Raw genomic sequence first — 13,626 nt, 5'->3', positions numbered from 1 at the left:
TTACAGGGGTGATACACAGACAAGGTGGGTGGGACTTAATTGTCCCCATGTCTCACATCTGTTAAAGAGAAGTTTTTGGTTTTTATTTAAATTATGTCTTAACATATTGAATAAAAGCCAAATTTTTAAAAATCATTTATGTGCATATATACATAGGTGTGAATGTCTCTGCATACCATGTGCTCATGCAGGTACTTGTGGAAGCCAGAAGAGGGTACTAGATCCCCTGGAGCTGAAGTTAGATTATTGTAAGCCACCCAGCCTAGGTACAGTTATCCAAATTAAGGTTGTCTGGAAGAAAGTACTCCTAGATAGCACTCTTAACCACTGAGACACCCTTCTACCCCCAGTTAAAAATTATTTGTAAATGTGTGACTATGTATATACCTGAGCAGATGCCTGATGAACACAAAGGGGCCGGTTACAGGTGATATGAGCCATCCCACATGATGCTAGAAACCAAATTCAGGTGCTCTGGAGTATGTTCTCTTAATTTCTAACCATCTCTGTCTTACAAGTGCTGGAATTACACATCTGAACTACTATGCCTAAGGAAATCTTCATTACACACACACACACACACAGGCTCCTGTATCAAATCTAGAGGCTGATGTTCTAGTGTTCTAACATTGAGTTACCTCCCCAACCCTAGAGCTTGCTTTTTGTTTCTTGATTCTTTGCTTAGCCCTGGCTGTCCTGGAACTTGTTTTGTAGACCAGGCTGGCCTCAAACTCAGATTCCCCTGCCTCTGCCTCCTGAGTGCTGAAATTAAAGGCGTGCACCTTGGAGCTTGGTTTTGAGGGAGCACAGGCCTTGGTTCTGTCATCTGCCTACGGGCACAGAGCCTGGTCTGCAGCAGGCCAGCTTAGAAGAAGTTCAGCACCTGTAGAGTCCCATTTTATCTCCTCTTCCTCTCTGGCTTTCACTATTCTAAAAAGTTCTTTGCTCTCCAATATGGAGTGCTTAAAAAATCTCCAGCCATCTTCCTGTGGGATGGTGTAATAGAAAATCCCAAGATGCCCTACATTCAAGGCAGAAAGAGAGAGGAGAGGAGAGAGAAGTTAGTGGGCTCTTGTTTGCATTAGATGGGGTCTCACTATGTCTATCCGCCTGACCAGGAGCTCACTGTGTAGATGAAGCTGGCCTTGAACATACAGAGATCCTCCTGTTTCTGACTTCCAAAGTGCTGTTGTGCCGGTTTTTGTTGTGTTTCACGTGTTTCAGGTTGCCTCAAACTTGCTGTTCAGTTGAGGATGACCTTGAACTCCTGATCCTCCTGCCTCAGTCCAAGTCCTGGTGTTGTAGATGAGTGTTACTGAAACTAGTTTACAAGAATTCCTTGTAGGGCTGGAGAGATGGCTCAGAGGTTAAGAGCATTCATTACCTGCTCTTCCAAAGGTCCTGAGTTCAATTCCCAGCAGCCACATGGTGGCTCACAAACATCTGTAATGAGGTCTGGTGCCTTCTTCTGGCCTTCAGGCATTACACACAGAAAGAATATTCTATACATAATAAAAAAAAAGAATTCCTTGTAGACTGTCCATCCATCACAAAACTTTGAGTTGTTTCACTATTTATAGCCAACATAGATTCAATGCAATTTATGATTTCTTTGCTTCTGCTTCAGCTTTTCCTTTTCCTTCTCTCCCTCCCTCCCTCCCTCCCTCCCTCCCTCCCTCCCTCCCTCCCTCCCTCCCTCCCTCCCTCTTGTTATTGTTTTGAGGTGGTTTCTCTGTAGCCCTGGCTGTCCTGAAACTCACTCTGTAGACCAACTCAGGGATCTGCCCGCTTCTGCCTCCTGAATCCTGCAATTAAAGGCATATGCCACCATGCTCAGTTTCCTCCAGTTACCTAGTTTAGAAGCTGGTACCCGGGGAAACCTGTGCTAAGGTGACTCTTACGATGTAATTGTTCAGCTGAAACCTCCAGCTCACTCCTGCTTGATCTGCAAAGCCTATTCCTCTCTACACTCAGAGATACAGGGTACAGCCAGAGCTACACAATACCGTGAAACAAAAAAGTCCTGGATTTTTGTTTGTTTGGTTTTGGGAGGGAGGCTGTGTTTTTTTGTTTGTTTTGAGACAGAGTCTCACTGTGTAGCTCTGGCTGTCCTGGAACTCACTTTAGAGACTAGCTGGACTCGCACTCACAGAGCTCCGTCTGTTTCTGCTGAGATTAAAGGTGCCTGTCATCATGCCTGGCCAAGAGTTTTGATTTATTAAGTAAAAACCACTATTGTGGGGACTTCTTTTTTTGTTTGTTTTTTGTTTTGGTCCTGAGAAATTATGTCTCTGAAAACAAAAACACCTCACAGTGAACAATGAGTTCTGGATTTCCAAAGAGGACTTATTTTGCAGTTATCTAACCTGCCTTTGTCCACCAGTTGAACAGACAAGTGTATCTATCTTTTTTGTTGTTGTTGTTGTTGTTTTGTTCGTTTTTTTTTTTTTTGTTTTTTGTTTTGTTTTTCCGAGAACTGATTTCTTTGTAGCTTTGGAGCCTGTCCTGGAACTAGCTCTTGTAGACCAAACTGGTCCTGAACTCAGAGATCCCCTTGCCTCTACTTCCTGACTGCTGGGACTAAAGGCGTGTGCTGCCACCGCCTGACTCTCATCATTATTTCTAATGGATGCACTTTCTCTGTCCTTTTCTTCCATAATTGGGTCTTGCCAAGGTATCCATCCTCATCTTAAACTCATCCTGTAGCTCAGAGAGGCCCTGAATTCGTGAACTCTGGCGTGTTGAACTTAGGGAACTTACAGTTGGTCAAGGTCAGGTTTAACTTTCCTGCTCTCTCGTGCAAATCATCTGTGGAGCCCCTAAGGGATCTATGATTGGCGCCTGGTGTGAACTGGGAAGGCTGCTGTTAATCTGCTGTCTCCAAGTCAGGTTACAGGCCTGTCTGTAACCGTAGATACTTGAAGGCAGAAGCAGGAGGATCACCCAGAGTTCCAGGCCCGCTGGGGCTCTCACCGTGTCTCCACAAAGTCATGGCTCCAAGGATTAGAATGTGAGGTTGGGGATGGCTCAGACAGTAAAGAGCTTGAGCAAACCTACACTCCATCTCTAGCTCCCATGGGAAAAAGAAAAAGCCAGGTATGTTGCCTAGCCTAATCAGTGAGAGACCGGTCTCAAGGAAGTAGACAGCATTCTGGGGGAGGATGACACCTACGACTCCCTTTCGCCGCCCCCACCCCTAATGTACATACATGACTATTAAAGAGATTTTAAAAGAACCCAAAGATAGGATTATCTATCTATTATCTAATCTATCAATCTATCTTTCAGTTTTTTGAGGCAGGGTCCTGGAGCTCACTTTGTAGACCAGACTGGCCTCGAACTCCCGAGTACTGGTATTAAAGACGTACGCCACCACCATCCAACAGGATTCTGTCTTTTAAGTACTAGGGCTATATTGTATGTCTCTATTCCCATTTGCCTGACCACAACGTAGAATTCCAGTGCTGAAGACTGAATTTATTTCTAAGAGAAAATGCCAAGCCCCTACAAGCAGTGATTATTTTAGTTTTCTGAATGTGCACAGTAACCGGAGGCACTCTATGGAAACTGGTCGGTGGAACGAAATGGACATGTGGTGCTCAACCTGTAAGCGTCACTGTCCTTACGCAGGGAGCAGCGTGATAGGCAGAGTGACGCCTTCATCCCACAGCCGATAGCAGTCAGCCGCTAGGCGAAGCCGAGGCCCGCCCATCTCTGTGCGTGCGCACCGGCCTTCCTCGAGCCCCGCCCCCGTCCTTGTGGGGTTACCGCCTCCGCTCAGGTAGGGGTGGCATGCGAGGGAGGGGCGTCGGTGAGGGCGGGACCGGAGGGCCAGCCTGGGGCCTTGGGGCTCCCCTGACTTCCGACTGTGGAGGCTGTCCCTGTGACTGCCCTTCCGGGATGGCGACAGTTCCAGGGGCCAGGGACAGCGGTCGTGGACGCCTCGCCCTCGTGGCTGCAGAGCTCGGTTACCGCGGCTCTCCTGCTCCTGTCCCCAGGACTCTCAGTTCCCAGCCTGGAGTCGGGTGTCCCGGGTGGCTTGAGGACACAGGGTGCAACCCGTCCTGACAGGCCGAGCCTGGGCCGCCAAAGCAAGGGGCCTCCCGAGGCGACGTGCGGCTCCCTAGCGCCCACTCCATCTGCTCCAGCGGCCTCGCAGCCGATCCGAAAGCTGCGGTGACATGCTGCGGTGCCTACAGCCCCGCGGGACCGAAGCCTGACTGATGTCGAGGGTAATAGGGACCCAGAGGCAGCTCCGAGGGCTCTTACCCAGACCGGAACCATTAGCTCGCCTTGTACATGTCACTGTGGAGTGAACTGAGGGGTTTGCCTCCCCCCGCCAAAATTCTGCAACTATTACAGCTAGCTAGCTAGCTCCCTCTTATCTGCTGCTGTGCTTTGCACATTTCAGTGACCCAGGCGAGCCGCAGTGGGAAAATGAAATGGGAAATTCCAGAAATAAACCATCATTAATAGGCTTTAAGAACCTTATTATGGTGCATTGTTGTAATTTCTTACCGGGCCAAATTTATATATTTAAGTTTTATCATTATGTATAAGGGAAGTGTATTCATTGTTCATGTATGAGGGGGTCATGGAATGATTCCCGCGATAAGGGATCCGCTACCTATTAGGGAAGTTATACCCCAGTGTGTACTAGGCACTGGGGCAGTCAGCTCTAGAAGGCTAGGAAGTGGGGTTTTTAGGGTACTGATCGGAAGAGACTGAGCATAAAACCAGTCTAGCGCCTTCCATGATGCCTGGCAACCCGGAAACCTCACTGAACCTGAGTGAATGAGAAAGTTCATTGACTAAGGGAGTAGGGCTATATTGAGCTCAGCTCTCTGCTCATCCTACCCCTGCCTCCCCTGGGCTCAGGCAGACAAAAGTAATTAGGCTGAGCCTTTAATCACAGCTGATTTCACAGGCAAGAAGCCGTGGAAAAGGAGGGAAAGGCAGAAGTCCTGGGGACAGGCTTGCCTCCCTCTGGGACCCCCCTCCTCCTCTCCGTTTGGCTCTCAGTAATCTACTGTTTTCTTGTCCCTCTCAGGACACAGGGTTCCCTAGTTGTTGCCCCAGGCTTAATGATTGTCCAGAAGGAGGCTATAAAGAGCCTGGGTGGAGGAGGGAGCAGAAAAACACAGCTCAGCAGATCTGGGCGCTAAGAGAGCAGCAAGCAGGAGCCGTCAAGAGGCTGTGATCAGAAGCACTGTGACTTGGCCTGCAGGGCCTGCTTTTTCAGCCATGGCAGCCCAAGGCTACGGCTATTACCGCGCTGTCATCTTCGCAGCCATGTTTGGGGGCTACAGCCTGTACTACTTCAACCGCAAAACCTTCTCCTTCGTCATGCCATCTCTAGTGGAAGAGATCGCTCTGGACAAGGACGATTTGGGTGAGTCTTGGAGGGGTAGAGTAGTGGGCCGTGGCATACACTGTTTGGAGTGTGGTGTGTATAGCATGAAGTGTGTGCATGGAAGTCAGTCAAGCATGTACCAAGTACAGAGGCTGAGCTCCTTGTGTGTGGTGTGGGTGAAGGACTGGGGCTCGTTGCTTATCTGGTGTGTATGCCTGTGACCCTCATGTACCGGGGAGGCGCAATGTAGGGGGACTCTGAGCCTGGGGGTACATGCTGTACCTGCAGGTTAGTGAGCACTACAAAGGTAGCACCCGTGATTTGAGCAGTCTGCTATGCTACCTCCAGGAGGAGTAAGACCCCTTTCCTCCACGGTCAGACGTGGTGGGGCAATAGCACTTCTTGAAGCCTTTGGTTTGGCATTGGGGTGAGGTGGGAAATGCAAATGCTAGGGAGAAACACATCACCCTTCTAGTTTGGACAGTTGCAGATAGAATTACCCAAGAGGCGGAGAAGTCCCAAGTCAGCCTACATCCGACATACAGCACGGGTCCTTTTGTTCCTCCGGGAAGGAACCTGTTTTACCCTGCCAAGCACCTGTACACACCTGATCCCTTGCCTTCCTCCACCCGTCCTGTGCCTCTGCCCTGCCCCTAACGCCTCAGGTGTCCTGCTCCCTGCTCTCCTTCGCTGCAGGGCTCATCACCAGCAGCCAGTCGGCAGCCTATGCCATCAGCAAGTTTGTGAGTGGGGTGCTGTCTGATCAGATGAGTGCTCGCTGGCTCTTCTCCTCTGGGCTGCTCCTGGTCGGTCTGGTCAACGTTGTCTTCTCTTGGAGCTCCACAGTACCAGTCTTTGCTGCTCTCTGGTTTCTTAATGGCCTGGCACAGGGGCTGGGCTGGCCCCCTTGTGGGAAGATCCTGAGGAAGGTAAGTGCATCTGCCAAACCTGTCTGTGGCAGAGGGTACCTAGACAGGGTTTCTCTGTGTAGCCTTGGCTGTCCTGGAACTTGCTTTGTAGATCCGCCTGCCTCTGCCTTCCAAGTGCTGGGATTAAAGGCGTGTGCCACCACTGTCCAGCTGGGAGCACCCCTTCTTACACACCCCTTTCACCCCTAACCCATAGCAGGTTTCTTAGGAGGTCTCTGCCAGCTCCTCCTGCTTGTCAGGATATTTTAGGAGCATGAGAGTGGGGGGATCGGGTGGCAGATGAGGGTATTGGCTCTGCCAAGTAGAAGCACTCTTTCCCTCATCCCTGTAATGTGAGTCTCTAGGTCTGCTGCACTTGAGCTGTTCCCTCAATGTAGACATAGACCAGGCTCCTATTCTGCCCCCTTCTGTCTCTCAGTGGTTTGAGCCATCCCAGTTTGGCACTTGGTGGGCCGTGTTGTCAACCAGCATGAACCTGGCCGGAGGTTTGGGACCTATCTTGGCAACAATCCTTGCCCAGAGCTACAGCTGGCGCAGCACACTGGCTATGTCTGGGGCACTGTGTGTGGCTGTCTCCTTCCTCTGCCTGCTGCTCATCCACAATGAACCGGCTGATGTTGGACTCCGAAATCTGGACCCTACTCCCTCCAAGGGCAAAAAGGGTGAGCATCTAGCAAGCTGACTCCTAAGGCACCTTCATTCACCTTTTACTTGGCACAATTTTGTTAGGACTAGCCTAAGCCTTGCCCTGTGTTTGTCAATAGATGGAGGCAAAGGAATGGGTGGGGAAGTAAAGTTCTGTCCTTGAAAGGCAGAGCCAGGCTTCTCTGGCAGCACAGACCTCTCTGTTCTGGATAGCACCTTACATTCAAGAGGTTTGAGTGCTTTGTCTATCCATACCAATCTTCAGTTTCTCTTTCATTGCTAGGCTTTTGCAGCAAGGTAGAGGAGAGAAGAGCAGGGGTTTGAGGGTTACCCTTCATCAGTCCTGGTTGTGCCCACAGACTCTAGCCTTGCCGCTGGTAACGAATGGTTGTGGTAGTGTTCCAGTGGGGGACAGGCCAGCAGGAGCAGAGCCCAAATCCTATTTCTTCTCTTCCTACATCCAGCTTCATCAAAGGAGGAGAGCACCCTACAGGATCTGCTGCTGTCCCCCTATCTGTGGGTGCTGTCCACTGGCTACCTTGTAGTTTTTGGAGTAAAGACCTGCTGTACAGACTGGGGCCAGTTCTTCCTCATCCAGGAGAGAGGGCAGTCCGCCCTAGTGGGTAAGATGAGGGTTTGAACAGGGAAGGGTGTGAAAAACAGGAGCTAATGCAGACAGGATATCTAGGCTCTGCTTCCATTTATTCAGATTCCTTCCCTGAGGCTGGGCACCCTTGGAGATATCTCTGTATCTTGGGATAAGCCGTTGTGGGATATCCTTAGTGAGGAAATGTTTCCTTCTTTTTCCTCCCATCTCCCTACAATTTTCCATGCAGGTAGTTCCTACATGAGCGCCCTGGAGGTTGGAGGCCTTGTGGGCAGCATTGCAGCTGGCTATCTGTCAGACCGGGCCATGGCCAAGGTGAGTTGCAGGAAAGACTATTAAGGAAGAGAGGCTTTTCGTCTTCCTTGCATGGCTGGGCTACCTAATGGAGAGATGGGAGTCCTGGCATGTGGGCTGGTTGGCACCAGCTGTGTGAGACAGGAGTGATTCCAGGCTTCTCCTGTTTGCTTGAGATGTGGAGAAAAGACCGGTGGGATAAGTTTTAACTGGTGGCAAAGGGAACCAGACTCTCTCAGTAGGCTTCTTCTCTACCCCAAGGAAATTAGTGGGGGGCAGTGGACTAGGTGCAGCTCCCTAGCACGTGTCCCGTGCCTGCCCCAAGGTGGAGGAAGGGATGTTGTGGAATTTGGCCTCAGATCACGGAGCAGCTCCTAGGGCCTCCCAGAGCTGTCTCGGGCCAAGAACTGTGACAGATTGCCAAAGACCTGTCAGCAATAGCCCTGTGTCAGAGTCCATGGGTGGCGGTGTTTCGCCTTGCACAGAGAGCCTGATACGGCTGGCACTGTGTCCGTAGGCAGGGCTGTCTGTGTATGGGAACCCTCGTCATGGCCTGTTGCTGTTCATGATGGCTGGCATGGCAGCATCCATGTTCCTCTTCCGGGTAACGGTGACCAGTGACTCACCCAAGGTAAATATTAAGAGCCTGGCAGGCTGCAAGGTACGAGGAGAGAAAGCAGGACGCTCTTCCCCGGCCAGCTCCTTCTCCCTTTGCAGCTTATACCTTACTCTCTCTCTCTCTCTGGTACTTCCCCTCCACTCTGGGCCTGGTTTTCTTCTCTTTCCTCTGCTCTCTAGGATGCTGCTTTCTGGACTTCTGCTCTCCATCCTCTGGCTGAGCTCACAGGCTTTACGGAGCACGAGGTGCCTTAAAGATATCTCTGGTTTTTCTCCTGGTCTGTCTTATTTTTGTTTTCCCTGTCTTGCCCCTAACTCACCAATTCTTAAATAGCCAGCATCCAACTCAGAGGGATGACTCTTAACTCCCCTGACCCTGTCCACCTAGGCCCTTGGGGCTGGCTCACTGCCATCTCTGTCATCAGCTGTACTGGGAGTGGGGTGAGGATGGCTAAGGACTATGGCTTGACTAAGGGCTAAGTACATTTTTCTCCTTAAGCAATTGTGGGCAATAATTCTCAATGCTACCTCTCCCTGCCCTGGCAGATCTGGATCCTGGTGTTGGGAGCTGTGTTTGGTTTCTCTTCTTATGGTCCCATTGCCTTGTTTGGAGTCATAGCCAATGAGAGTGCACCTCCCAACTTGTGTGGCACCTCTCATGCTATTGTGGGCCTCATGGCGAATGGTAAGTAGTACTTTCTGGAATAGCTGCCTCCTGGCATTGCCTTGCTCAGGCCTGCTAGAGGTAGAACTGCTTACCTACTTTAGCCTCACATGGGACTTATTCTTATCTCTCCCCAACAGTGGGCGGATTTCTGGCTGGGTTGCCCTTCAGTACCATTGCCAAGCACTATAGCTGGAGCACCGCCTTCTGGGTGGCAGAAGTGATTTGTATAGCCAGCACAGTTGTCTTCTTCTTGCTTCGGAATATCCGCACCAAGATGGGTCGCGTACCCAAGAAGGCAGAGTGAAGAGAGTACTCACTATGGAGCATCCCCAACCTCAGCCTCCCTGGCAGGGCATAGAAAGGGAGAAGCTGCTCTAGTTAGCATAGAACCTTCGCCTTTCTGTGTCCACACTGTCTCCTTGGACCTCCATGGTGCTACAAGTTATCAGTGGCTAATGAGATCCTAGCTCCCATTCTATGCTCTATTTAAATGTTTGTTTTTAGACTCCATCAGCTTCTATTTCTACCTTCTAGCAGACAGAGAAACTCCTGCATTCAGGTGTCTCCTATACCCTTCTTCCTCTCCTAGGTCCTGTCCTGTCCCCATCTCCTAGTGAGGTAAATCTGTTTCTGCAGCTGCAGAACAGTAATGCCTGTGGTTTCTGGTGTACCCCAAGGCTTCTTGGCAGGGGACAAAGTTATTGCCAATACCTCAGTCCCAAGGGAAGAGAGGAAGCCACCATTCTCATCAATACCCTGGGACAAAAGGGGGGAATATAGTGGGCAAGCCGACTTGTTATAGATTTAATAAAACTAGATTTGATACTAAACAGTCAGTGGCTCATCCTTTCAAAGGGAGACATAAGCTGGACACAGCTTTCCTTGGGAAAGTATTCTTATCAGTATCTGCTCTTTCCGCCCCCAAAGGGAAAGACTTTTCTCTGGAGTGAGACAGGAGAAGAGTAAGTGGAGCCTTTTAAGTACAAGCCTAGCATCACCTGGACACTGTATATATACTGTGGGGTTGCAGGCAGGTTAAATAACTTAACGGAGGGAAGTCAGAAAGCATGGATCCAAATCCAGCACGGGCCATCAGTAACTGGCTTGAGGACTTTGAAGCACAGCTATTCTGTACTTTGCTAAATTCTGACTGTAGTAGTGTGTAAATCCTAGGATTAGAGTGCATACTGAGATAAAACTTAGCTTGAATCTAAGTGCTAACAAGTACTCCATCATCCACCAGCACACTTCAGGCTCGCGGGAAATCAGTTCTGGGACTCCATCCAGGGCTCAGGAATCAAACTACTATGTCAGCTAATGAACATCAATTTATTTTGTTTTCTGCTAGGCGATAGGACCTCACCTTTGCAGAATGCCCTTACCATTTCTGCCTTCCCCTCCCATGCCTTTCTCCCAAACCATACATACGCTAGGACAACAAACACTAGAACAAAGGAATGTTTATTAAAGCACTGCTAAGCCAGCATCCTCCATAAATAAATCTGTACAGAGTAGGGCGTAGGACTGTGATATATACAGAAGGGCAGGGAACAAGGCATTCTAGCCCAGGAGCTGTCCCTATCACCGGGCTCAGTGTTCTCCCACTTTCAAGTATATTAACAAGGCTACTGCAATAGGATCCTCACTGGAGTGGAAACAGCAAAGCCCTTCTGCAGCATGTCTCAGAATTTAGGGCGTTCATTCCAGGTTCAGCCTATGACCCAGGTCCAAAAGTGCCAGCCTTCTCTGCCACCTCTAGAGCTAGCTTCAGGTTTTGATCAAACAGCTCACATCTAGGCCAGACCCAGAAGACAAAAAATTGTGAGGTATCAGACCCCGCCACAAAGGGTAGAGGGAGAATTAGTAGAAACTACTGAAGAACACGAAGCGCAAGGAAACCCCGTGTTCTCAAGATAAATAAAGCTGGCAACTGTTGGCCTTACCTAAAGGCAATACTTGGTCACACTTGGGAGACCATGTAAGGCTTTGACAGTATCTGGGGAATGGGACTACCTACCTGATAGGCATTTCCAAGGAGTAGAATGGATTCTTGAGGGCAAAGTCTGAGTAAATTTCATAAATTTTTCGGAGAAGAGAATCTATTCCAGCTTGCCTAGGATCTGCCAGGACCACAAACTTGATCCCTGGAGAAAAGCAGGTCCGGTTACCCAAGAACAGAGAATGCAGCAAACGTCATCCTACGTTTTGTGCAGCCCTTTCATTTCGTAAGACCCATAAACCCATTTTTATTTTGTCCTATTGCCACATCAAGCAGCTAACACAGGAGGCTAGGGATGAAGTGACTTCTCTGTCACCAGGTGACCGAATGCCCAGACTTGGGATCTAAATGCCATTTTTTAGTCTTGGAATCTCTCAGCAGAAACAAGACAGGCAGAAGACAAAACTCTGGCAGTTCAGTTATCTGCAACAAGGAGTGAAGCAATGAGAAGCAGAATTGAAAGACCATCTCTATTTGGCTTTCAATTTTTATTTGGAACAACACATCTTCCAAAATGTGTGAAGCCTAACTGACGTGGATTTTATCCAAACTTAGATAACCAGGGTTGAGCATACTGGGTGACAAACAAAATCAGCCTCTGATTAAATATTGATTTTGGATTCCCAAGACAAATGGATGTATTTGCACAATTGTCCCTGGAAACCTGACACCATCCCTGCCCTAATTTACCAGAGCTTTCTCTGGTCAATCCCTTGGTTCAATCTGCCCCAACCATCCCTATAGGTGCCTACCTGTCAGTGTTTGGAAGCAGTGCAGTTTGAATGTGTCTGTCTCCAGCATCTCGATGCCTGAACTTCCCTGTTCCGGAGACAGCTGGGAGCCAATGGCAAAGAGCCTGTACGCGAGGGAGGTAAAGTTGTCAATGTACCAGGTGAGGTGAGGGAAAAGTGCTCCTCAAGCTAAGGAGTTCACTACAGCCCAGGACAGACAGGAGAAAGAGTGTGAACTACCCAGCAGCAGTGTTCCCCTCAGATTTGTTTAATTTTTATTTATTCTTTTATTTATGGTCTCAAGTCTGGTCACTCAGTCACCTGATGACAATGAAGCCAGTTCATTTCTACGCCTCCTCTATAGGCCGCTTTATGTAGCAGAAAGGACAAAGTAAAAATGGCTTACGGGAGTGTGTGAGGTTTTTGTATGTACGTGTGTATACCACGTGTGTGCCAGGTACCCACGGAGGCCAGAAGGCGGCATCAAATCCCTTGGAACTGGAGTTGCGGTTGTAAGCTATCATGTGGATGTTGGTTCTCGACAAGAGCATCAAGCAGTCATCTCTCCAGTCCCGATATGAGACATCTTACACTAAAAATGTTAGCTAAAGCCAACACGCTAGGGAACACATGCATATCTTCTTAGTTCATGACTATGCCTAAGCCGACACACCTCACACGGCAGGTAGTCACAGGAAGACTTTGAATGTCTACTTAATTCAATTACCGAGCCGAGCAGTGCTGGCACACACCTTTATTCCCTACACTTGGGTGGCAGAGGTAGGCTGATCTCTGTGCATCGGGGGCCAGCCTGGTCTACAGAGCAAGTTCCAGGCCAGCCAGGGTTACACAGAGAAACCATGTCTCGAAAAATAAAAAATAAAATAAAAAATATTCAACTCCCTTATGTTAAAGGAGCTAGGGCTAAGATTAGGAGGTGAGAAGCTGAGTTAAAACTACTTCAAACCTGGATATGTTCTATCAGTTATTTCTTCATGACACCAGAATTGAGCCACTTAAGAGGTACAAAATGATTGTCAGTACAAAGAAAACACGTTAGGCATCCTAGAAAAAGCTGCTGGGGAGTAAAAGTTTAAGGGGGACGGGGAGAGGACTTACGAGTGGAACATGGAAGCCAGCATGAGCTTTTCGTTAGAGGTAAGGCGGGGCCGACCGAATCGAATGGACACGGGGTAGTTCGCAGAGTTACCCAGATACTCCAGCACTTCTTTCCCGTCGGCCGTGTACTTGCCATTCACGTCCATGCCATTGATGGCCAGCACGGCATGGCCCACTGCAGAAGAGACCAAGGATCAGAGGCGCTCCGATCCACGCCCCCTTTCAGCCCGCCCAATCCTGCACCCGCCCACCAGCCCACTTCCGCAGAGCCGGCCCCGCCCTCGAGCCGAGTCCAGCCCACCCCGGATGCCGTCTCTCTGGCCGAAGGCGACCAGCACTCGCTCGTCGTGCAGTTTCAGGAGCAGGTCCAACGGGTAACTGAAAGTTTTCTCGGCTTCAGCCCGTGGCGAGTAGCTGTCCCACTGGTAAATCAGGCCGCCGGCTTTGTTAACCACGTACACACTGAAAATCGCCATCTCTGCGCTACCGCTAAGGCGCTACCATCCGGCCTCTTCCGGACCTTCCAGCCCCGGAACTGGCGTCAAAGCCCCGCCTCTGCTCTCCTCCCATCTGCCTGAAGCGCACGCGCAGACCAAGCCGCCATAGTGCGAAGAAACGAATTTCTGGGCACTGGTCTACTGTGTCTCAGAGTCGGAGAAGAACG

General features: G+C 49.7%; 2 protein-coding genes across 5 annotated transcripts; one reads left to right on the top strand and one right to left on the bottom strand.

The window, feature by feature from the left end:
* Positions 1 to 3,640: 3,640 nt before the first annotated feature.
* Positions 3,641 to 9,943, top strand: Slc37a4 (solute carrier family 37 member 4). Of its 4 annotated transcripts, none has more exons than XM_075966207.1 (10): positions 3,641 to 3,781; positions 5,051 to 5,392; positions 6,050 to 6,282; positions 6,701 to 6,944; positions 7,392 to 7,550; positions 7,764 to 7,849; positions 8,346 to 8,459; positions 8,627 to 8,692; positions 8,993 to 9,131; positions 9,251 to 9,943. In XM_075966207.1, the coding sequence occupies exons 2-10, from the start codon at positions 5,245 to 5,247 to the stop codon at positions 9,415 to 9,417; spliced, it is 1,356 nt and encodes a 451-aa protein (XP_075822322.1). In that variant the 5' UTR covers positions 3,641 to 3,781; positions 5,051 to 5,244; the 3' UTR covers positions 9,418 to 9,943. The 4 variants fall into 4 exon arrangements, with proteins under 4 accessions (XP_075822322.1, XP_075822324.1, XP_075822321.1 ...); XM_075966206.1 differs by having other exon boundaries at positions 3,764 to 4,232; XM_075966209.1 differs by lacking the exon at positions 8,627 to 8,692 and having other exon boundaries at positions 3,690 to 3,781.
* A 615-nt stretch (positions 9,944 to 10,558) lies between these two features.
* Trappc4 (trafficking protein particle complex subunit 4) lies at positions 10,559 to 13,570 on the bottom strand. Its single transcript, XM_075966203.1, has 5 exons — positions 13,264 to 13,570; positions 12,963 to 13,137; positions 11,865 to 11,968; positions 11,131 to 11,257; positions 10,559 to 10,906 (listed from the first exon to the last, which is right to left on the bottom strand). The coding sequence occupies exons 1-5, from the start codon at positions 13,436 to 13,438 to the stop codon at positions 10,828 to 10,830; spliced, it is 660 nt and encodes a 219-aa protein (XP_075822318.1). The 5' UTR covers positions 13,439 to 13,570; the 3' UTR covers positions 10,559 to 10,827.
* Positions 13,571 to 13,626: the final 56 nt, after the last annotated feature.

The sequence above is a fragment of the Microtus pennsylvanicus genome, chromosome 3 (genome assembly GCF_037038515.1).
Source record: "Microtus pennsylvanicus isolate mMicPen1 chromosome 3, mMicPen1.hap1, whole genome shotgun sequence".
In the NCBI taxonomy this organism is placed as follows: domain Eukaryota; kingdom Metazoa; phylum Chordata; class Mammalia; order Rodentia; family Cricetidae; genus Microtus; species Microtus pennsylvanicus.
The sequence above is the reverse complement of the archived record's forward strand: the minus strand, read 5'-3'. Positions and strand labels throughout refer to the sequence as shown.